The sequence below is a fragment of the Pygocentrus nattereri genome, chromosome 6 (assembly GCF_015220715.1).
Source record: "Pygocentrus nattereri isolate fPygNat1 chromosome 6, fPygNat1.pri, whole genome shotgun sequence".
In the NCBI taxonomy this organism is placed as follows: Eukaryota; Metazoa; Chordata; class Actinopteri; order Characiformes; family Serrasalmidae; genus Pygocentrus; species Pygocentrus nattereri.
In genome coordinates, this window is record NC_051216.1 from 14,442,418 (window position 1) to 14,467,465 (window position 25,048).

Sequence of the window (25,048 nt, forward strand, 5' to 3'; positions counted from 1 at the left end):
AACCGATCCAGCGAAAGCTGAAGTTCGCGGCCTGATGTCTCCAATAGGACCACATCATCTGCAAACAGCAGCGATGTGACCCTGAGGTCACCAAACCGGACACCCTCCATCCCTTGACTGCGCCTAGAAATTCTATCCATAAAAATTATGAATAGAATCGGTGACAAAGGGCAGCCCTGACGGAGTCCAACTCTCACTGGGAACGAGTCTGACTTACTGCCGGCTATGCGAACCAAACTCCAGCTTTGTTTGTACAGGGCCTGAATGGCTCGTAGCAAAGAGCCATGTACCCCGTACTCCCGAAGCACCTCCCACAGAATACCCCGGGGAACACAGTCGAATGCCTTCTCCAGATCCACAAAGCACATGTAGACTGGTTGGGCAAACTCCCATGAACCCTCCAGAATCCTGGAGAGGGTGAAGAGTTGGTCCAGTGTTCCACGACCAGGGCGGAACCCGCACTGTTCCTCCTGGATCCGAGGTTCGACTATAAGCCGGACTCTCTTCTCCAGTACCCCTGCATAGACCTTGCCAGGGAGGCTGAGGAGTGTGATTCCCCTGTAGTTGGAACACACCCTCCGGTCCCCTTTTTTAAAAAGAGGCACCACCACCCCAGTCTGCCAATCCAGTGGCACCGCCCCCGATGTCCACGCAATGTTGAAAAGGCGTGTCAGCCAAGACAGCCCCACAACATCCAGAGCCTTGAGGAACTCAGGGCGGATCTCATCCACCCCTGGAGCCTTGCCACCAAGGAGCTTCTTAACTACCTTAGCGACTTCGGCCTCAGTAATGGACAAGCCTATTCCCATGTCCCCAGACTCAGCCTCCTCACTGGAGAACGTGTCGGTGGGATTGAGAAGGTCCTCAAAGTATTCCTTCCACCGCCCAATGACGTCTTCAGTCGAAGTCAGCAGCACACCATCTCCACTATATACAGTGCTAGTGGCACACTGCTTTCCCCTTCTGAGTCGCCTGACGGTTTGCCAGAATCTTTTCGGAGCCGACTTAGTCACTTTCCAAGGCCTCACCAAACTCCTCCCATACACGGGTTTTTGCCTTGGCGACAATTGAAGCCGCAGATCGCTTGGCCTGTCGATACCTGCCAGCTGCCTCTGGTGTCCCACAGGCCAACCATGCCCGGTAGGACTCCTTCTTCAGCTTGATGGCATCTCTCACCTGGGGTGTCCACCACCGGGTTTGAGGATTACCGCCCCGACAGGCACCAACTACCTTACGGCCACAGCTACAGTCAGCCGCTTCAGCAATGGAGGAACGGAACATGGCCCATTCTGAGTCAATGTCCCCCACCTCCCCCGATATCTGGTCAAAGTTCTGACGGAGGTGTGAGTTGAAGATCAATCTGACAGGTTCTTCTGCTAGACGTTCCCAGCAAACCCTCACTATACGTTTGGGCTTGCCTGGTCTGACCGGCATCTTCCCCACCACCTGATCCAACTCACCACCAGGTGGTGATCAGTTGACAGCTCAGCTCCTCTCTTTACCCGAGTGTCCAAAACACATGGCCGCAAGTCCGATGACACGACTACAAAGTCAATCATTGAACTGCGGCCTAGGGTGTCCTGGTGCCATGTGCACTTATGGACATCCTTGTGTTCGAACATGGTGTTCGTGATGGACAAACTGTGGTTTGCGCAAAGTCCAAAAACTGAACACCACTCGGGTTCAGATCAGAGAGGCCATTCCTCCCAATCACACCCCTCCAGGTCTCACTGTCATTTCCCACGTGAGCGTTGAAGTCCCCCAGTAGGACAATAGAGTCTCCAGGAGGAGCACTTTCAAGCACCCTTCCCAAGGACTCTAAGAAGGCTGGGTACTCTGAACTGCTGTTCGGTGCATAAGCACAGACAACAGTCAGGACCCGTTCCCCAACCCGAAGGCGTAGGGAAGCTACCCTCTCGTCCACCGGAGAAAACCCCAACATACAGGCACCGAGTCGAGGGGCTATGAGAAAGCCCACACCTGCCCGCCACCTCTCACCATGGGCAACTCCAGAAAAGAATAAAGTCCAGCCCCTCTCAAGGAGATTGGACCCAGAGCCCAAGCTGTGTGTTGAGGTGAGCCCGACTATATCTAGCCGGTAACTCGGCTCCAACTCGGGCTCTTTCCCCGCCAGTGAGGTAACGTTCCAAGTTCCAAAAGCCAGTTTCAGCAACCGAGGATCAGAACGCCAAGGCCCACGCCTTCGGACACTGCCCGATCCACAACGCACCGAACCCCTACTACTGCCCCTCCCATTGGTGGTGGGTCGATGGGAGGGGGGACTCATGTAACTCCTTCGGGCTGGGCCCGGCCAGGCACCATGAGTATATGCCCGGCCACCAGACGCTCGCTGGCGAGCCCCTCCCCCAGGCCTGGCTCCAGGGTGGGGCCCCGGTAACCCTGTTCCGGGCAGCGTACACAAGTCCTGCTTTTGTGTCTTCATAGGGGTTATTATGGATCACACTTTGTCTGACCTGTCACCTAGGACCAGTTTGCCATGGGAGACCCTACCAGGAGCTTTTGCTCCAGACAACATAGCTCCTAAGATCATTCAAGCATGCAAACCCCTCCACCACGATAAGGTGGTGATCCAAGGAGAGGATAAATGTTATAGTTTTTTGAAAAATATTTGCCCATTTTGAATTTGATACTAACATGTTGCAAAAAAGTTAGGATGGGGGTCTGTTCACTGGTGTGTCTCATCAGCTCTTCTTTTAACAGCACTCTGTAAGCGTTTGGGAACTGAGGAGACGTTGCTATAGTTCTGAAAGTGAAATGTTTTCCTGTTCTTGTTTGATACAGGATTTCAGCTGCTCAGTTCAGTGGCTCATTTATCATATTGTTCATTTTATAATGCACCATATATTTTCAGTGGTTACAGGTTTGGACTGCAGGCAGGTCAGTTTAGCACCCAGGCTCTTTTAATACAGAGCAATGCTGCTGTAATACATGCAAAATGTGGTTTGGCTTCTATTTCAGTGTTGCTGAAATAATCAAAGCCTTCCCTGAAAAAGACGTCTGAATGGCAGTGTATATGTTGTTCAGCATTAATGGTTCCTTCACAGATGTGTATGGTCATCCACACCATGTGCACTAATGTCCCCCTAAACCATCATGAATACTGGCTTTAGAACTGTGCACTGATAACAAGCTGAGTGGTCTTTTGCCCAGCGGACACAGTGTCTATGATTTCCAAAAAGAATTTCAAATGTTGATTCGTCGGCCCACAGGACATTTTTCCACTTCCCCCTCAGTCCATTTTAAATGAGCTTGGGACCAGAGAAGGTGGCAGCATTTCTGGGTCCTGTTTACCCAGTCATCTTACTGACCTGTTGCCAATCAATCACCAGGTGTTTTTTTTTTTTTTTTTTTTTTTTTTTTTTTTTTTTTTTTTTTTTTTTTTTTTTAAGCATCACACAACTTTACCAGCCTTTTGTTGCCCCTGTCCCAACTTTTTTGTTATGTGTTGTTGGCATCAAATTCAAAATGTGCAAATATTTTTCAAAAAATATTTTTCAGTTAAATACAGTGTTTAAATGATTTGCACATCATTGCAATTTTTTATTTATTTTGCAGTGTCCCAATTTGGAAATGGGGTTGTACTTCTTTTCCTGTAATCTTCCATGTAGAATATTTTCTGATTTTGATAATGTCACAGTGCACCAGCAGGCAGAAGAAAAAAAAAAAAAAAAAGAAGAATGTTTCACGTCCCACTCCTACCACAACCACCCATCATTAAAGAATTCCACCAGTTTTTTAAAAAGGTTTGGGTATATATGACTAATTTATTGAAAGTAATTACAAGCATGAGAGCCTCCACCCCCTGCACTGTCAGAGGTTACTTCAGGGGGAAAGTGTGTGAGAACAATAGCAATTCCTCTGCTATTGAAGCTCCTCACGTCATACTGCTTATCTGGCGTGCATGCAGTGGGTATGGTGTTAGCCCACATTCTGCTCTCCTATTGCAGTCACCGCTCTCTGTCTTCTCTGTAGTCATAGCAATACAGCAGTAGGACAGCAAAAATCTATTAAAACGGAGCTCCTCACTGCTACATCAGCAGAATAACTAAGTCTGGTTAATCTGCTGCACTTTTCTGAATGACTGGTATGCCACTCCATAATCGGGAAAAAAATCCATTTGAATGTTCTTTTCTGTTTTATTTATACAGCATATTTGGTGAGTATTAAGACTTAATTCATGTATAAGGCTTCATTTGTGCTGGATCTGCCACCTCCCAGAATGGATCCGTGTCCTAGTTCCTAGTCCTAGTGGGTTCTACACCTAATTCACATATGGAAAGAAGACCACTGTACCACCTGTAAATATATTTTAGTGAGCCTTTCGATATACCCACGATAAGAGCACATTTTTTTACTTAATCTTGTGAACTTGCTAATGAAGTCCAATGTTACCTGCTGCTTTGTATGGCCAGTTTAAACATTAACAGTTCTACATGCCAGAAGCTGCAAGAATTTTGTCAACTATTTTCATTGTACCAGAAATATATTATATATAATATAATATTAAAGTGCCATAGATAGTCAGGGATATATTAAAGGGCCATAAATAGTCAGAATTCATTTTTTAACATGACCGTTTTCTGACCTCTCCTACCCCTTAGAACTAAAACAGGCTGTTGTTATTGCTGTTCTTGAATTATATATATAAATATAATCAAATAGTACTCATCGATTGAAGTCAAATAAAGCTTTGTTTTAACACAGCTTTAACAACAAATGGTCTTAAATGGCAGAATTAATGTGTAACTGTTTATTCAATGACCTTTAACCCTGAAGATTGGCGCGCAGACTGCTAGTCACAAAGCAACACAGACAATAATTCTGCCTAGCTAGTAGCTAATGACAAGGCAAAGAGAGAGATCTAAGACGAACAATGATATTTTAGAGACGAACAGACTTATTTGCATTTATAATGAGAAACTGTCAAACACTAAAAAGCTGTGACTAAAATCAGCTTCTCGTTCTCTAGCTTCTTGTTCAAATTGTCCCATTCCACCTTAAAAGGTGCAGCAGGTAGCTACATTCTGGCCCTTCAGGCACTATTTAAGGTGGAACAGGAAAAGTCAAATGAGAAGCTGACTTCAGCCTCGTAAAAAGTGGAATGTTAATTTTACAAGGATCTGCTCTACTTTTGCGAGAAAAGCGGTTATAGCAGAGCTAAACCTTAAAGCAGAGCAAAGCAAGTCTGTGTTTTTGTTGATATTTTTACAGCCATATTTACAGCTAATATGGTAAAAAGGACATAAAATACTGAGGCACCCAAAATGGTTAGATTTTTTTTTTTGTAGAAAGGACAAAATGGCTCTTCTTAGCATTTTGTCGACCCCTGGTATAGAGTTTTATGCAGTATTGTGGTAAAGTTTCAGGCACCTAAATAAACTGTTTAAAACTGAGATTTGCTGATAAAACAACATAGAATGAATAGAAGCAGATAGTTTTAAATGATACATTGATTAGCCAAACTATTGGATGATAACTACAAACAATAATGGGCTGCCCTGAGGAGAGGATTTGAAATGGTTACATGAACACATTTTTCTAATATGAGTGTTTTTTGAGCAACACGTACTGCCCAGTTAAATGTCTCTTATATACTGGTGCACTATACTGTATGTAAGTGGCTGCTCTTTATTATGTCTCATTCAAAAGCAGTCCATGCTGAAACACTCCTTATAACTTCAACTTGACTAAACTGAGCTAAACTCCTGTTGGCTGAGCATGCGGCATGCAAATGCACTGATTTCACTGGTACATGACATCACGAAAACATGAAATGCAAAACAGGCTGCACTGACAAAAGGCAGTGGGCACAGCTGCAGCATTTGAAGATGCTCTCTTTTGGCTAGAGAAAAGTGTGTCCTTTTTTTAGTTCTGTATTGTCTGTCTGTCCTCAGCCCTCCAGTCTTGGTTCCATGGCTCTAACAGAGGGAGCTCTGTGTCAGCATGATCTAATCAGAGTGGTGTACAGCGGCCTGCATCCTCAAAGAGAGACTTTCACTGCACAGAACAGGTACCTCACACATACACGACATTCAGAAATGCTTTTGGTTGGTTCTATTTGGAGACGCACACAGCACCCCAAAGCACCTGCTCCTCATAAATATCACAGATTGATCAGTGTGACGTGTTTCTGAGGGCAGTCTGATTTATTCTATTTCTTCTATTAAAATCACGTTTCAGGTAGTTGATCACACAATCACAATTAATACTGTAGCTAAAAAAGGAGTGTAAAAACGTTGAAAATGTTCATGTTAGGGTGAAGCCGTTCAGTTCACTATATTTATTGCATCATCTTATTTAAGAATCCATGACTTGTGCATAATGAAGTGTAGTTTAAAAAAAAAGAGTTCTTTATCTTACAGTACACACAAATGGCTTCACTTAGGTTTTCTTGCAGAGAAACTTGAAAAGAAGCTCTGTGTTGTTAACATGCAGAATGACTTACTTTCTAGAGCAATTCTTTTCATAACCTTTGCTAAATATCTTCTTTTAGGACCCTTATTTTCTTCCTTCATCATGAATCATTTGCACCAATGCAGTAGCTTACCTAACCGATGTAGATGAAACAAAATTTAGTTGATTTTTGTATTTCCTGGAATTGTATGAAGTAAATTATGTCTTGTCTACTGTTTAAGCACTTCGGATAATTCACATTAATTAAAATGAAGTTAATTTTTATCAGCTCTAATTTTAGTTAGACTGTCCTGCACTTGCCTACACCTAGCATTCAGTCTTACTTCAGATTGCCTTTAATTATTGAATGTATGAGGAGTCTCTACATTCCCTACCCTAAGACTTTCTGCGACTCTGAGAGTTGTATGTGTTCATAATGAACTTGAAACCCTTGGCTACATACAATATCTCTTTGCATGCATGACTGATAATGGTGGCTTGCAGCAGTGTGATAATCAATACTGGCTTGTCTGGGACCAGCATAGGATCCAGAAAGGGAGAGCCTGTGGACACAACAGACACTGAAGCTGTTCGAATCCTGTTGAAAATCATGGCTAGTGTTGGGTTACATCGTGCCATCATAATGCATAATTCAGTGATGGCTTACACTCCATGATAGCTTGCATCTTTCATATAGTTGCCATATAGTTTTTCCTATATTGAGTAAGAATACATTACATTTAGTTACATTTTTCTATAGAGTAATCTACCAACCTCACAAATCTACTATATATGTATGTGTGTATATTAGGGGTTTATATTATTGTTTTGTGTTTTATGAGCAAACAGATACTTACCGGCTTTTTATTTATTTAATTTTCTGTCAAAATGGCTATTAAGTTTCAGAGATATTTCTGAGATAATTAGATACAAGATAATCTACTTGCATAATGAAGGATGAAAAGTCAAAGACATTTAAGTAGAATAATAAGACTTTCCAGAACTGTAGATTTGAAAAAATGACAAAGATTTAGAAACAGCAGTCCTGTCCTGCTGAGTGTGTTTCCTCTGTGTTTTCAGGTTCGAGGTGCTGTGTTTCCTGATGCTGTGTTATAACTCAGCTGTGGTATACATGCCCCCTTCTTCCTACCAGGCTGTGTGTCGCATGAGCTCACGGTAAAGAACTGATCAGGAACACTAGAATTCCAAAATAACCATCGTTTTAAAAACTGATCATTAAATAATGGAGACATAAAGTTCAAAAAAGATGGCGGCTACAGTAAAGGGCAAAAGTATGGAAACAGTGATTGTTATTAGTTTATAATTTACAATTAAGTGAAATTGCCAGCAACCAGTAGGTCACTGATTTACTGTCAGCTAGTGTAACCAGTATTCCATTGGTTAACAGTGCTGTATTCTTACTCTAGTGTCTTCACAGTCATTACATTGAACAGTTTAATTATTTACAAAATCCTATACAAATCACCTGATTCAGTAAATCAAGCTTTCAGAAACATGTCCATGTGAGATTTGGGTGGATCTAATCAGAGCTGTAATAAAACACTGCAGGGGAATCAACAGGAGCTGAACTAATCAGAATCAGTAAGTTGCATGATATCACAGCATAAACTGTAAACTGAATAATTTCACCACCGCAGATTGTTTGGCGGTTGTTTGGTAAGATTACCTGCCATGCCTGCTTAGACTCTGTGAAAATGGCCATAAACTTTGTTCTTTGTCAAAAGCTGATTTTATTCGTACTATGGTTAGCAGTGGTAAACTGCATATTTACAGCCTATAAATTGATTTTTGTTAAAATATTAAAACTGCTAAACCATGTCAAGTAGCCTAAAGGCTGTGAGTTGTCTTTTTTACCCTTTTCAATAACTGTAATTACAGTATGAATGTCTTTTAAGCCCTGGTTCATGTTTCATGCGGGAAGCATTTTCATGTGTGAAGGCTGCTGCACGGCTTTATCAGTTTATCCAGCATGACGGTGGAAGGGAAAAAAGTTCTTTTCACACTACTGAATATTGTAATGCCAGACAACATATAAGGGATATCAGGACATGTACTAGCATTAATAAAAGAACTTGTTAAGGGAAAACAGATTGTGAGACAATTAATACTTTTTATCCATCATATAGCCACAGACAGTGAGTTTCCAGACATTTAAATAGTCCAGCTTGATGGACAGATAAGTGACACACAACTTGTAAGACTGACACTCATTATGTCACACAGCAAAATAAACATGAGGGATGAGAATTGCTGCAGGCCTCACAATGTGATGTTATCCCAATATAATTCTATTGCAATATTTAATTTGTTAACTTTTAAGTATTGGGAAATGATAGTATGGCAATATATTGCAGTTTATTTCTTCTAAATGCGAATTATTCCTTTAAATAAAAAGTGTTTTATTAATTGAGTTTGTACATATTGTTCATCTCATGCCAGTCTTTTTATTGAAGCTAATCATAATTGTGAATTGGACAAATCAACATTCAAAAAAATGTCCTTATATTTACATACTTAGTAGATGCTTTTATTTCTGAAGTAGACAAACATTAAAAATGGCTTTATCCATACATGTTTAATAAATGCTTTCATCCAGCCAGTTTACATTTACATTTATGGCATTTGACAGACGCTCCTATCCTGAGCGACTTACAGTTTGCCCCAGTGGGGATGTTTATAACAAAAACTTCACTGACAGGAAACTTGGTCACACCAGAATGAAATGCTTCTTGGTAATCTATTTGTCTAACAGTATGCTGAATAATGTTAACACACAGACGCAAACTTTCTGTCAGCTGTGATAAAGTACCTCATTAGCCCTCTGCAGGCTTTTAGACGCTAAAGATGTTGTGTGTGTCACCGTCTCATCCATTACCCCTCTGGCTTTTACTCTTGTGTCTTCTGTGTGTGTATTATGTGTTACTACCATGTGTTAGTTGTGTGTATGAGTACTGTTCCTCAGGGCTTCTGTGTGTATTAACAGTGCTGTGTCTGTTTTAGGCTGTGTGTGTGCGGGTTTCCGCGGCAGCAGCAGAAGATGTGGCGGGAGCCGTGTAACCGTGTAGTCCTGGATGCTGAGTTCATGGTCCAGATGCTCACTGCCATCTATCACGCCATGTAAGGGTTACACTGCACTCATTTGTCTTTCTAGGGCAAATTAATGTTATGTCTGTTTACATGATTATTTCTAAAAGTTTAACAAGCAGTTATTTTGCAAAATCCCCTAACTAGTTGTCAGTAGTCAGCAAGGTCACAGCATGTATGGTCTGTTGAAAAAGCATTCCAGGCAGCCCCTTGAAGCTGCTTGAGGCGGTGTGCAAAGCTAATCGAGGTCAGGGGACTACTGTGAAAAAAGTTTTTATTTGTTCAACACTTTTTTTTTTGGTCACCACATAGTTCCATAGGATCATTTCATAGCTTTAATGTGATCTGTAGTATCCCAAAATGTGGAGAATGCAAGGACAATACCTTGTATCAGTAGGTGTGACCAGGATTTTAATGGTACAGTTATGCACACTGCAGTTTGACTGTACCTTCTTCATACAGATATATAGTGCAGAGAGACACCTCCATGGGATCCTTCACATAAATATCCCCAAATACTCTCAAGCCACATTATGAACATCCAAACTTATCAGGGATGAATACATGTTGAACTTTTTTCTGTAGTGTCTTCTTCTTGTTCTTCTTTCGGCTGCTCCCTTTAGGGGTCACCACAGCGGATCATCTGCCTCCATCTTGCCCTATCCACTGCCTCATCTACTTTTACTTTTTTCTATAGTGTATGTACTTATATTGCCTTTTATGAAACTTGTTTAATCATATTATAAAACTGACATACTATCAACTAGAATAATCCCTACTTTGACAGAAAATACTCTTAAAACACAGCATGTACAATAAAAGAAAGAAATCTATATTTCATCAGGATCAGTCCATTGAGCGGTCACTCTGTTTTGAGACTGCATAGGGCTTGGGGGAAGGTGGGGAGAATCCAATGACATACCATGTGTCCATGTGACATAGTATGTCATTGGATATAGGACATGCAAGCAGTATTACACTGTGTGCACAATTATTAGGCAAGTCTTATTTTTGAGGATTATTTTTATTAATGACCAACTACAGTGCTCTCGGTTAGTCCAAAATGTTATTAAACCTCAAACATGAATGTTTAAGAAAAATAAAGTGAAGTTTTGTTTTTCTTAGGAGAATATCTATATGTGCACATTTATTGGGCAACTATAATGGTGCAGAATTATTACACAGCTAAATGAAAAACACACATTTTCCCATCTCACTTTTTTATCTTGATCTGTTCAAGTGAGAATTATAAACCAACAACTCAAAGCTTTCCAATGAACATTTCTGAGAAATAAAAAAAAAATCAGTGACCAATACAGCCACCCTTCTTTTCAATAACAGTGATAAGCCTTCCATTCATGGAGTCTGTCAGTTTCTTGATCTGTTGACGATCAACATTTTGTGCAGCAGCAGCCACAGCCTCCCAGACACTGTTCAGAGAGGTGTCCTGTTTCCTTCACTGAAAATCTCCCGTTTAAGAATTGCCCACAAGTTCTCAATTGGGTTCAGGTCAGGTGAGGAAGGGGGCCACGTCATAAGTTTTTCATCTTTAATGCCTTTACTGGCGAGCCATGCAGAGGAGTACTTGGATGCATGTGATGGAGCATTGTCCTGCATAAAAATCATTGTCTTTTTGAAAGATGCAGACTTGTTCCTGTACCACTGCTTAAAGAAAATGTCTTCTAAAAGCTGTCAGTAGGCTTGGGAGTTGATTTTGAGCCCATCTTCAACCCGAAAAGGTCCAACCAGCTCATCTTTAATAATACCAGCCCATACCAGTACCCCACCTCCACCTTGCTGGCGTCTGACTCATAGTGGAGCTCTGTCCCGTTACTGATCCAGCCACGGGCCCATCCATCTGGTCCATCAAGAGTCACTCTCATTTAATCAGTCCATAAAACCTTTGAAAAATCTGTCTTCAGATTCTTCTTGGACCACTCTAGACACTTCAGCTTATGTGTCTTGTTCAGTGGTGGTGGGTTTCAGCCTTCCTTACCTTGGCCATGTCTCTGAGCACTGAACATCTTGTACTTCTTGATACTCCAGCTAGGTTGCAGTTCTGGAATATGACAGAACTGGAAGATAATGGGTTCTTGGTAGCTTCACGCTTGATTCTTCTCAAATCCTTGGCAGTTAATTTGCGTCTTTTTTTTCTCAGCACGTTTCTTGCGACCCTGTTGACTATTTGCAACAAAACGTTTGATGGTTCTGTGATCACACCCTAATATCTTAGCAATTTCAAGAGTTCTGCATCCCTCTGAGAGACTTTTGGTCATTTTTGACTTTTTAGAGTCAGTTCAATAATTTTGGCCCATTTTGCCTAAAGAAAAAAGCTGCCTAATAATTATGCACACCTTGATATAGGGTGTTGACCTCCTTAGGCCACACCTTCCCTCATTACACAGATACACATCACCTGCTATGATCAAATCCATTAAGCATTCAAGTTTATCCAGCTTGGAGTTAGAAAATATGCCTACAAATGATAATATGGTCAAAATACTCACTTGCCTAATAACTGTGCACGCAGTGTATTTTGGAAATCGAACAGAGACGATGCAGTGCATATGTGTATACATGAAGACAATAACTAAAACCATTCGCGACAGGGTGGAACCAGATGAGGAACCAGGCTGTCTGTGCGGCTCTGACATGCTTAGGGTCTCTCTCCCCCTGTCGACAGCCTTCGATTAGCATTACCTTCATTCCATTATCTAGGCCCGGGGGAGCAGCCGATTTCATTTAATCTGTAGGCAGTCACTGCTAAATGTGTTGGAGATGATAATGAAGTCTCTGCTCCAATTGGTCTGATATGAGAGAGTGAGACAAGGAGAGCATTTTTTCCCCACATTTTCATTGTTTTCATTGGAAAATTATGACCCTTAAAGATCAGAAATGCTCAGCCTTCTTTTGTCTACAGCCAACAAACCATTATACATTGCAACATCGCTTTGTGTTTAGTTATTTCTCACGTATAGGTCTTTTAAAACAAGCAGAGAAATTCTGTTGCACGAACCACATTCGTGTTCATAATTAGAAGAGGATTTGAATTTGTTGTGTGCAGTGTCTTGTTTTACTGAAAGAATCGCCTTCACATTTTTGATGTTTTAATCTTTTTTTATGTAGAAATACATGGAAAAGGTCAAAAGTGCAAACCCAACCCTGATGCAGAATGTAACTGTGCTAATGTTATGTAACTATGTGATTCGGCATATAATTACGTTTACGTGTGTTTGTGTCTGTGTATGTGTATAAATATAAATACAGGGTAAAGGTTAAACAGCCTATTATTTTAGGCCATGAAACTGCAAAGTTTAGCATTTGACAGACCATCTTAGCACACCCGTTATGAACTGTAGGGAGCCTTCTATAGCAGGGGAACGCTGATCTATGTAATATTACATTCCTCTAGTGCTGGAGTTTGCTTTCTTTGCTGCAGATACTGTGCTGCTCTTTAATAGCTCATTTCTCTTCTCTATTTTCCTGGAGTATGCTAGCCTCAGGTTAAAGAAGGTTCTGGAAATCATGGAGCATTCCATATCTAGTACTGATTGCAGAGAGACACTATCAAACATGAGAGCATCTTCATGAGGAGACAGTGTTTTTAACACTGCATTGCCATGAGACACTGAGAGGACGCAAGAAAAGCGCAAAGAACAGTAGCGCCTCCAACTGCATTGTCAGTTCGAATCAAAATGAAACATGTATCATGCTGTCTCCAGAGTGTGCCTGTAACACAAACTTCAGATCAAAGAGTGAGCTTTAGGTTCTCCTGTTCCTCCTTGGGTGAGGGGGAATTGTCACGCACTGCGGCTGTGCTGGTGGTTGACTGTAGATGAAAGAAGATTATGCATCTCTGAGCTTTAAGGTATAAACAGATGTCTACCTGACTATAGCAGGTGACAAACAGCAGGAATCTGTCTTTAAGGTGGTTTTCAGCAGGGAAAGAAAAAGAAATGCTTGCTGTAGGAGGAGAGTCATGATGTTTACAAATGGCTTTTTTTTTTCTTAACCCACTTTATCCTTCATTTCGTCTGTGCTGACTGCTGCACGTTTGTCTGTGTTGAACCAGTAATTTCAGGGTTTGTTAGCCCTCACTGGAAGGCTTCTGATCATTACCTACAGGCCTAATTTAGTTAACATGAATTAAGCTTGCTGGCATTAGACAGGTAATGTATGTGTGTGTTTCTTCCAGTTATAATGGGGAGTGGGACCTGGGGAGAGAAGCACTGGATGATCTTTTGTACAGAGCCCAGCTGGAGCTCTATTCTGAGCCACTACTGGTGAGATACTACAGCACATTACATGACTAATGAAAATGTGCACACATTTTCCACAATTCTGCTTTTTGTAACCTCATACCCAGCTATTTTTATATAAACAGCCCACGTGGTATGCCTGTCATGATCATGAACCGTCATATGTATGCAGCTGTTAAGACACCCCTAAAGCAGCCAAGCAAGACTAGCTATCTTGCTCCTAGCTATGTTTACTTTGTAGCTAACACTGGTTGTCTTTTCGAAATAATACACTACACTGTTGCACACATTTTCTCAAGAACGTCTATCATTACACAGAATGATGTGCAGAGTCAAGAAAAGATATTTTTTTAAGTGAGAGTGACAACATGAGGAAAATTCTGCTATTATACATGCTAAAAACTTCAGAATTAGCTGCATAACTACTTAAACAGCATTTACCTCTACCCTCTAAACATGTTAGAGCACCAGGTTAGAACTTGTGTGTTCACCAACACCATTATGTGCCTTTATAAATCCATTTACTCCGTGTTTGTAACCCACCACACACAATTCATGTTTTGCTTGTTGCAGCATAAGACAATTGTGAACTGTTTTTAAATGGACACACACACTGCTGTGGAAAAGTATTCAAGCCCTTCCCACTTTCTTCTATTTTTTGCATATTTCTCACACTTAAATCACCAAACACCTTTTAATATTAGACCAGGATAACTTAGGTAAACACAAAATGCTTTTTTTAAATGATGATTTCATTTATTTAAGGAAAAATCCTGTTCAGCCCTGCCTGGCTTTATATGAAAAAAGCTGTTAACCCCTTAACTACTAAATAAACCAATTAACCACAATCAGTTGACAATTGGGTTCAATTTTACTTGCCTCAGTAAGGGTCAATGTACATGTTTCCTAGAAAGAGAAAAAAAAAAAAAAGTGTCCAAGAAAGACTCTGTCCACTATATTAGATACACCACCTTGTTGGTCCGCCTTGTAGATGTTAAGTCAAAGACGATAGCTCTGTATCTCCAAAATGGTTATTTTTCAGGAAAAGGAGAAATAATATTAAACTTCTATTAATTTGATCTTACATGTTTTCAAGTTTGTTTTTTGGGCCATTTCTAATGGTCTATTCATCCTGAAATTTTCTCACAGTATGAAGGGCAATTGACATTATTTAAACGTGTTTCTTTTTTTTTTTTTTAAGTTTATCCTCATTTTATATTCAAACTGTGGTTACAAATGCTTGATTTTCCTGTACTGAGCAGTCTTTACCTGTATGCTTCATGGTTTCTCCCCATACTCCTCTTCCTCAGTTGGGGAATGCGATGAAGAACTCGTTGCCGGACAGTGCTCCGGACGGCACCCGTGGAAAGAAGGTCCTGCAGGTAGAAGTGACGCCCACCATAAGCAGAATCTCCCGCTCAGCTGTCACAGCCGCGTCCATCCGCAGACTCCGCTGGAAGAGAGAAGGTAAGGGACCTTTAGGACTGATATAGAAACAGCTCCCTCTACTGTCCACACAAATTATGGGCATGCTTGGAGTTAGTCCTGTCTGCGTAATTCAATTTCTGCTCCGCCAGCTCTGTTAACAACCTGCAAGATAACTCATGTTTGATATTGACTGGTATATTTTTAAGCAAAACTCTCAAATCTTAAAATTAATTTAACATTGGAAATTTAACTCCTCTCATGAATTAATACCAAGCTGACTGAATTGCCCCAAGGCCTGTTTCATACCATATTTCCAATTAGGATTTATCATCATCCAGTCACACTCTTAGAAGCCAGGTACATATTCAGTCGTGTGAAGAAATAAGTACTCCCCATGAAATGTTTCTCTTTTTTTGACATATGTGGACATATCACTATTTGATCTTCAGTTAAACTGTATGTAGATAAATGTTATGTAATAGAACAAAAAATGGCAGTTTGATTTTGCAATCAATTATTTAAAATGAAAAAAATAGATGTCATATTTGTCTGTTAAAAAGTAAGTATATCTTTAGTAGAAACAACTTTATATTGGTGTTTCTTATAATCTGGGCGGCGCAGTGGCATGGTGGGTAGTGCTGTTGCCTCACAGCAAAGTAGGGCCTGGGTAAGATTCCCCAGCTGGGTGACCAGGGTCCTTTCTGTGTGGAGTTTGCATGTTCTCCCCGTGTCTGCGTGGGTTTCCTCCGGGTACTCCAGTTTCCCCCCCACAGTCCAAAGACATGCAGTCAGGCCAATTGGACATGCTACATTGCCCCTAGGTGTGAGTCTGTATGTGATTGTGTCCTGCAATGGACTGGTGACCTGTCCAGTGTGTATCCTGCCTACCGCCCGATGACCGCTGGGATAGGCTCCAGCACTCCCATAACCCAGAAGGAGCAGTGGCTTAGAAGAGTGTGTGTGTGTGTGTGTGTGTGTGTGTGTGTGTGTGTGTGTGTGTGTGTGTGTGTGTGTGTGTGTGTGTGTGTTTCTTATAATTGTCCATCAGTTTCTGACATCTAATGGGAATTCTGACATCCATACAGAATTCTTTCATCTGTGCAATGTTTGACACACTCCTGTATAGAGTCCAAGAGTCTGTACAGCTCTCATACCAGGCTAATGTTTCATCATCTGTCCAAAACAATATGTTAACAGTTTTGTGTTGTTTTTTTTAATGTAAAAATTGTTGGTGTCTTTCCTTTTACTGTTGTCTTTTCTTTGTTTTCTTCTTTGCGTCTTATGTCATCTGTTGATGTACAGCACTGTAAAGCTGTGCAGATAAATTCTTCACTGTCGAGTGCTTCATGATGGAGTATAACAGGACCCACACTAAGGAGCACATTTCCACCCTGTTGTGTTGAATCACAGATTGTTTTGACTTCTCAACTGAAGCAGAGTTCAACCTCACCATCAAATCTGGTCACCACAACCCCAAGGATCTGGCAGACAGTCCTGTGCGAGGAGAGAGGGGCATACTCAAAGTCACAAATGAGGGTAGGCGGTTGGGGGGGAGGAGGGAGAAGAGACTGCAAACGGAGGAGGGGCTTTCCTTCATTTGCTCCAGTAATGTTCCTGCTTTTTTGGGTACCCTAACTTTCCCAGACGCTGCTAGCTGTCCAGTTGCTTGCTCGGAACTAAATATTAACAAACCCAAAGTCTTGCTGAACTTCGAACACCATACAGATGTGCTGGGTACATGCATGAAACCCCAAATAAACTAAACAACCTTCGACCTCTTTGCGTCTTGTGTCAGCTCTCTTTGGGTGCTGCCCATAGGTCACCAACTGAGCATGCTCAATGAGGAAGATTAGCTATAGGTAAAATGCTTAAGAGCAGTGATTAGATTTGTTGCAAGTCATATCTTCTTCTTTAAGGAGTTACCTGGACCCATCTGTGTTTTGGGACAACATGCCCTCTCCTGGAAGTGGCTTTAAGAGTCCTCTTCGTCACAGCTGTTGGCAGGCTGTTGGAAGAGGATTTTTCCTGGAGTACAGTGTAACTAAACATATGGACATCACATCCATTGCCTCTAGTGATGCAAACAACATCTGCTTAAGTTGCAGTACTGATGTAAAGTGTTAAAGGTAAAGGATCAGTGTTACAAGGTAGTAGGTCTGGCATAAATGTTCAGAAGGCTAGTATCAAATGAAAGTTATTTGTACAAGTTAGGATGATTCATACTAACTGAGCCTGTAGAATATCATTCATTGCTAAGCAGGTTAACGTTTCAGGTTGTGGCATCCCTTTCAGGTTAGGGTTAACAATATCGTTATTCTGCCCATTAACAACTATACAAGGGCATGAAACCAAAGTTAGATTAAATTGAATTTCACGGTCATAAGAAACTTTGTAATTTGCTTGGTTTTAGGTATAAATTTAAAATGTTTTTTCCGAGTAATTTCTGATATTTGAGTATCTCAGTCTCTCCATTGTAGTAATGATACAAAGTTAATGCAGTTATATGGTTTCAGTAAGATATCCAGCAGATTCCTAGCAGTAATGTTAGCTTCTGCATTCACCAGCTAACAAAAAAAAAAAAAAAAAAAAAAAAAAAACTAAACCAAATCAAAACAGGCTGCCTTCAAAAATGCCCCCCAAAACACAAAAATAGTTGGTTCCTTCCACCTTCAAAGTTCCTTCCACCTTCAAGATATGTAATCAGAAGGTGTTTCTTAGTCTTCAAACAGAACAGTCTCACTGTAGAGACTGTCCTTTGCTGTGAGATGTGAAAAGCTGTAAGCAGATTGTTCCATTTTTCATTTCTGGCTTTGACAGTTTCAGATATAAGAGGTTTTTTCATGACAATGATCACTTATTGCTTCTTCTGATTAAAGGAGAGTTGCATGCATCTGCACTTTTGAGAACATTGGGAGCAAGCTCAGTTAGTGAGGAGGAGTCTTTCCCCTGAACATTCGGCCTTCATGCCTTGCCTCTAAGCATGCGCATGCTGAGGCAGATTTAAACAGCAGACACAAGCTTCAGATCAAGCCCCCAGAGGATCAAGCCCCAAGAGGCGGATCTGCCAATGCTCCAATCCATGTTCAGCTCCAGCACCTCTTAGCCTCCTTGTCCTGTAGCCGCAGCTGCGAACCAGATGCTCTCCGGTTTGGCTGAAAAATGTTAAATATACTGGCTTGTGGATATTTATGGAACTCTGATGTTTGGGCTTGGTTTAGTCTTCATGTTTGTTCATATATTGAGTCTGTAGTCTTCCAGCAAATCGTACACCCTCCTGATGTACCTCAGAATTTATGTACATCACAATTTACGTACAGATAATCCACACAGCACTTGATTGAAAATTTCTTCGACGAATCAGCTGCAGTCCAAGTCAGGAGAGTGAAAGGAGAGCACGCGTGCTGGTGGTCTCAACATCTGCATGTCTTCCTTTAGTCTTTTACCTTTGTCTTACTCTCTTTCTCTCCTTTGGCCTTTTCTCCTTCTTTCTTTTGGAACGCTGTCCATCTGTGGAGAACAGAAATCTACAGACCCACATTTTGCCTGCCTAATGCTGCATGCTACTTCTCTCTGTCTCATCCGTCTTTCTCTGTCATATTTTTCTTAATCTGTCTTTTGAATGTTTAACAGTCCTTTTTCACTCAATCCATGTACTTCTATTCTCTTGCTGTCCTAGCATTCTGGATGGCCACTGAGCGGATCTGCATTGTGGTTTTTGTTGTCATGTGTTTTGTTGGTCTCACAGAAGGACTTTATGTTCAGACAGGAGAATGGTTTCAATCATCAGTGGTAATTTGATTTCTCAGACATGCTAATTTTATTTCTATCTCTTAATCTTAAAGGTGAACACTGATTTTTCAACATTTCTGCATAATTCAGTCATTCAGATGTAAACAAAGTTTTTGTGAAAAGTTTGTTGAGTGGTTTGAAATGGTGCACTGTATAGAAACATACAGACTCAAATATAATAACATTTAGCTGGAATGACGTGAAACTACACATCGTCTTGGTTTATATATGTAATTTTGATTATGGTAAAACTTGTAAAGACCAGTTTTTTTTTGTTTTTTTTTTTTTAAAGGTACTGTTTTTCTATACAATGCTCTGCATGTATTTCGCTGCCCTACATGCATTTTAAAAACATTTTAGGCTAGAAGCTTTCTCTTAAAACTATCAATAAACCATGTCTCAGGCAGCAGACAGTAACTCTTAGAGGCATTAAACACTTAATTAATTTGTTTGCACCTTAATTTAATCATGGGGAGATTTAGAAAAAATAACAGGTTACAAATCTCTAGTTAAATTACAGTAAAACAAAGCTCTTATCATTGTTTTTTCGTGAGGCTCTAAAGCCACAATCACAGTTGAATGCAATGTGTAAGGATACTGATATTGATTTATGTACTGCTACCAGACAGCTTGTGATGAATACTCTCCAGTGTCCTTATGCCTAGTATGATTCAAATGTCAAGGTTAGCCTAGGTGAAGTGGCTGTAATTGCAATAGGACTTCAGGGTGAACAGCTGATGGAAAAGCATGAACATGCCTCAAACATCATCATGAGTGCTGGCGGACTGAGAGAGAAAACAGGCCTATTTTTAACTCCACTTCAATCTCATTTAGTTCAAAGCGTCAGGGCAGTGCTCATCTATTGAGAGGTTTTGGGTTTTTTTTTTTGTTTGATGTTGGTAGGCAAGATCTATCCACAATTGAATTACGAAGTGGATTTGAAAAATGATGTAAATAAAACTCATTCAATAATGATGAATCATTTATAATGGGTCACATATGAATTTACCAGAGGGCGTTCATGTGGATTAGATGTAAGCCCTATTTGAGCTGGATTAGTTTTACCTGTGGAGGTACTATAATTTGGGATATAAAAAGGGATTAGCAATGAGATGATAATTTGCAGTATCCATAGTTTTTTTGCAAGGCTGACAGTAATAATTCTAGAGTGACTGACCTGTAATGCCTATCTAAAAATAATTAGCACAGTATTTTCTTGTTAAACAGGATTTTCAGTCAGCCACGCTTAGACCCTACAGTAGTACAAGTAACCCAGCTCCAATAGTGCATCACACTACAGCCTAATATTTTGCTCTTCTGCTGACACTTGTAAAGCCAGAAGTCTCTCTCTCTCTCTCTCTCTCTCTCTCTCTCTCTCTCTCTCTCTCTCTCTCTCTCTCTCTCTCTCTCTCTCTCTCTCTCTCTCTCTCTCTCTCTCTCAGACGCAGACGGCATGAGCGGAGGCGAGGAGTCCTTCAACCTAAATGATCCTGATGAAGGCTTCTCATCGGGTGCGTCCAACAGCAGCCAGCCCAGTGGGGGCAGGCCTGTGTTTAGCAGCGGTGGGGGGCGTGCCAGCAGCCAGAAGAGCTCCAAGAAGAGCAGCGTTAGTCGCACGTCCCGGGAGAGGGAGCGAGAAGCCTCAGTAGAGAAACATAAAGAGCCACTTGTGGATGCCCAGCCTACTCAGAGGAAACAGCAACTGAGGCCACAGTCACCCCCACCCACCATCACTCTGGATGCTATTGAACTGAACCCCATTAAAAAGCCACAGAGCTTCTCCATGGGGGGGACCGTGCTGACTCGGACTGCTAGTGCCTCGTCCAGCATGCACGCGAGACTCAGCAGGTCCCGGGACGGAGCAGGAGCCGGAGCACTGGACCTTGAGGAGGGGGCAGCCTTGACTGGACGATTAGGCTCCGGTGGGGGGTCCCACCGCCACTCCAATCTCAGCCTAAAGGAAGAGCACCTGGTGCGGCCAGAGGAGGGTAAAGAGCTGCTGTCTCCTGGAACCCCTCTAACCAAACAGTCCCGTTCTCCCAGTTTCAACATGCAGATCATATCACAGGTGTAGCCCTCCTGGCTGCCCGCCTCATCACCATCTCCTTGCCTTCATCTTGTTTCCTTAAGTCCTTTTTTGTGGGCTTTTTTTTTTTTTAGAGCCATGTTGAATGGTTCTGGTGTTGTCAGGGATGTGTGTTAACTCCTTAAAGGATTACATAGTTTTTTAAAATAATCTCCATCTAGCAGCATGACACACTGAAGTACCTAGCAGTCGTTCTTAGTTGATTATTGTCTATGGTAATAGACTGTACACTGCAGATGCTGCAAATAGAGGTTAGGTTGAAAAACACTGGAGTATTCCTTTAAACTCTATGCTTATTATCCTCTTAAACCCTTAGGACCTGTATGTGGGCCCGCATTTCAGTTCCTTACTCTCAGAACAACATAACATAAGTTTTGTGGTAGTTACTGAGTCATTCATAGCAGTTGTCAAAAAACAAATCTCCCGTCTAAGTGTTGGCCCTATCATCAGGATATTGTGTCTGATCCTTGGTGATGCTGTAGCCATCCATAGCCAAGAATCCAAGAGAGCACAATTGGTTTCACTCTCTGTGTGGGTAGGATGTCTCACCCTATCATCCAGTGAGATGCTAGCCAGCTCAGGTGTCTGTAAGTTGATGTAACAGAACTGGCAGTTACACTGTCCTCTGAGCACATTCAGCTGTCAAATGACATTGTATTAGTGGCAGTTCAAAAACTGTATTGGCGCTTCACAGGTCTTTGAGGAAGCCTGTACTAGCTTTCGCCCCCCTAGCGCTGATGTATTCAATTCCACCCACTAGTTAGGACTTCCCAAACACGACACATCTAAATTGGTTAGAAAATTGGGGAGAGGAAACTGAATATTGCTAAGAAATAATAATAATAATGACTAATAAGCCTAGTGGTTATTCAGTTATTAATCTTAATACTGGTTTACTTTATGATGGTAGATGTTCAACAGCAAACTGGATATTTCTGGAGCTATCTATAGTATACAACAAAAATGAAGAGTGCAGATCATCCTCTGGACTTTTTCCTCTGTAAATAATGAGACATCACTGTTTAAGCTGTCCACTCACAGCAGTCCTGTTTCGCTGGTAATGCAGTTTCTATAGCAACATTTTCATGGCTGCATTCTACCGCCAGTCATGTACTGCTATTTGGCATGGAAAGATTTTTGTCAATGTGTAACTGCAGCATAAGGCTTATTTTTCATTTCATTGTATGAATTAATCAGTAACTGCTATGAAACTACCATGTAACATATGTAGTTATGATGGTGAGGAAATGGAAGTTTTTACCTGCTGACAAAAGTTCATGGGGCTAAGTCCACGGTGTCTTTCTTTATTTTTCTTTCTCTTTTCTGTCTCCCTGTTTTTCCCCTTCCTTCTCTCTCTCAGAGCAAACCAAGCATTCCACTTGAAGCAGACCAACACGTGACTGGGTTTGTTGTTGGATGTTGTGCCTGGTCTGCACTGGTCAAGGGTCCAGAGTCCAGCATCTCCACTGTGAGGCTATAAACCAATCACCTACTCATCCATGCCTGGTCAGACATTGGGAGTAAAACTGAGTCAGTCCTGCCTTAGGCATTCACTATAAATGCTTAACAAAAACATAATATGCTAGCTAATTTACACTGGATGACCAACAGTGGGAGAGGATTAGCCTGAAGGCCACCATCTCTGTGGTAGAATTGTCATAGTCTTTAATAAAACCATTACAGTAGTTTTTGCAACCAGTTAAAAAAAAAAAGTTAATAAAAAATCTAAAAAAATAATAATAAAATGATTTGCAGTGGAGATGTTAGCCAGACATTTTGGCTGAATGGTTAAGTCAAATAAGCTATGTGATGAGCAGTGGAGACCAGGCATATTATTTTGGGAATTCAGAGATCAGTTTACTCACATACAATATATTTCGTAAGAAGTTGGAAATAAAGCAATAAGTTTTGGGTTGTTCACCTGACAAGATTATAAACAATCACTGCAGTGTCTCGATATGCATTCCTGCTGAACCTTTGGGTCATGTGCAATCTCTATCAAGACCTTCTTTATTGTAAACTGTTGATAGTTTGTCTTTTTTTTTTTTTTTTTTTTTTGCTTGTTTTTTTCTCTCTTTTTAAAGTCTTTTTACGTTGCTAAGTTCCGTCCCAGAGACTGGGCTTTATTTAAAATTTAGTATGTTTTTAATCTCTAAACATGGAGACACTGAAGATAGAAAATCAAGTGTAGTTTTTATTGTTCTTTTCGACCTTGATTTTCATTCAATAATTTATATTGTTTGAGAATATACAGTTTGACTTCTTTTGTTTTAAATCAACATGTTTGATCAGAAAATGTATTTTGTTGGTTTATAGTTGTTTTAGCATTCTCTGTCTCAGATGGATCTTCAGAGAAAAAGAGGCCAAGAAACTTGAGGATGTTGCCAACGTGTATCTGCTGAGGATCGGAAGCTAAGGAGGATAAAATGCTGACATGACTGGCTTCACAGTGAGAGAGCCTCAGAAGTTCAGTACATGAGTGGTCAAACATTTCTTCTTATGACCTTATATCTTCAAGAGTCTTGTGGCGAACCTTCAAGCGTGTGATTTTGGTGTGCGTTAATCGACATTCTATGGTTAAAGATACATGATGCTGTAATATCCCTTATTGTCTAGTAATGCCATCAGAAGTCACAGTTTGTGTCTGTATGAGTCTGATGTGGTGTGAGCTTGTACTGTGTTTGTGTTGAGCTGTTAACAGGAGTCTGTGTGCTGCTGTATTGCATCTGTAATGAGGAAATCGGACAAGGATCCACATTTCATTTGTTCTACCTCGTCTTCCTTTCATCGACCATTCAAACGCTAGACTTGTGCACAGTCACACTTCCAAATACCCACATACAAATCAGTGGTATTATATAAATGTAGTCATGGTTCTACTATCCAATAGCAGTTCATGAAAGGCCATGAGTGCTTAAGGAATATCCATTAATAGTTTACACATTCAGACCTTGTCAGCCTTGTTGCTTTTGTGGTCTATTTGTAGTGCATTTAAGTAGAAAAGTACTTTTTTCTTGTGAAATGAATGGTGACTCAAAAGCTGACTACCACTGAGGTGGGAAACATTTCTTATGACCTTATGTCTTCAAGATTCTAGCAGAACACCTTCAGATGTGATTCTGGTGTGCTACTCCATTTTCATAGAGGTAAATGGTCTATGCAGGTAACCATAATCATAAGAGTGCAGGCAGTAGTTCTAAATATGGTTTTATGTGAGGTCAAACGGAACAGCCAGTCCGTATTCTTGGAAAACATTTCTTGTTAATACTGTGATTTTAGATGTTCTAAGCTGGCTGGCTGTTGATGTTGCCCCACAAATGGATAGTTTGAATGTTGGTAGCCAGTTTTCATCGCACTGAGCCTGCGATTCCTTGTGATTCCTCTTGTCTTGTGCCAATATCCTAAGAACAACTCTGGATTATCAACTCTTTGCTTTACCAACTATATTTAAGATAAGAGAAGGTTTGAGCCATTTGGTGAATGTGTGTCCAAGAACATTTCTTAATCATGTCTCCTCCAGCTAAAGTTATGTCCTTTTTCCACATTTTTCTGCTGTAACTAGCTGCTATAAAGATCTCGATTGTGTATGAACACGTACCTATTGTGTATGCTATAAATGTGGTGTGTGGATCTGCATATGTACATCGTTCCTGTAGGCATTGCTCCTTATATATGTGTGTAGGGTGTAACATCACTCTGCAATAGTCTTTTGCAATAGTCTCTACAATAGTCTTGTATTTTTGGTTCTGTGGGTTATTGAGGTGGGCTGAGTTTCATTGAAGTGTCATAGCACAAAAAGTTTGTGATAAACCAAGCACTGGATAGGCTTAGGATTATTTTAACTCTACAGTGACAAACTCGGTCCTTAAGTTTATTAACTGTTCTCATGTTATGTCAGGAGTAAGGTAAAATGGAGCTCAGAATAGTATGCATGTTAAGGTGAGACTTGCTGTAAGGTTGAAAACCT

The 25,048-nt window shown here is 40.9% G+C and overlaps 1 protein-coding gene across 3 annotated transcripts in view; it reads left to right on the forward strand.

Moving 5' to 3' along the window:
* The window catches only part of LOC108423901 (protein FAM126B), an 83,860-nt gene extending 60,715 nt beyond the window's left edge, over nt 1-23,145 (forward strand). The window contains exons 7-14 of one of the 3 annotated variants that reach the window (XM_017691528.2): nt 5,916-6,031; nt 7,495-7,590; nt 9,436-9,552; nt 13,715-13,802; nt 15,089-15,245; nt 16,617-16,742; nt 20,438-20,983; nt 22,442-23,145. In XM_017691528.2, coding sequence (XP_017547017.1) covers nt 5,916-6,031; nt 7,495-7,590; nt 9,436-9,552; nt 13,715-13,802; nt 15,089-15,245; nt 16,617-16,742; nt 20,438-20,983; nt 22,442-22,464 — 1,269 coding nt within the window. In that variant the 3' untranslated portion in view covers nt 22,465-23,145. Of the gene's footprint in view, nt 1-5,915; nt 6,032-7,494; nt 7,591-9,435; nt 9,553-13,714; nt 13,803-15,088; nt 15,246-16,616; nt 16,743-20,437 lie in introns of all 3 variants that reach the window. The other 2 variants (XM_017691527.2, XM_017691529.2) reach the window with 2 other exon arrangements.
* Nucleotides 23,146-25,048: the final 1,903 nt, after the last annotated feature.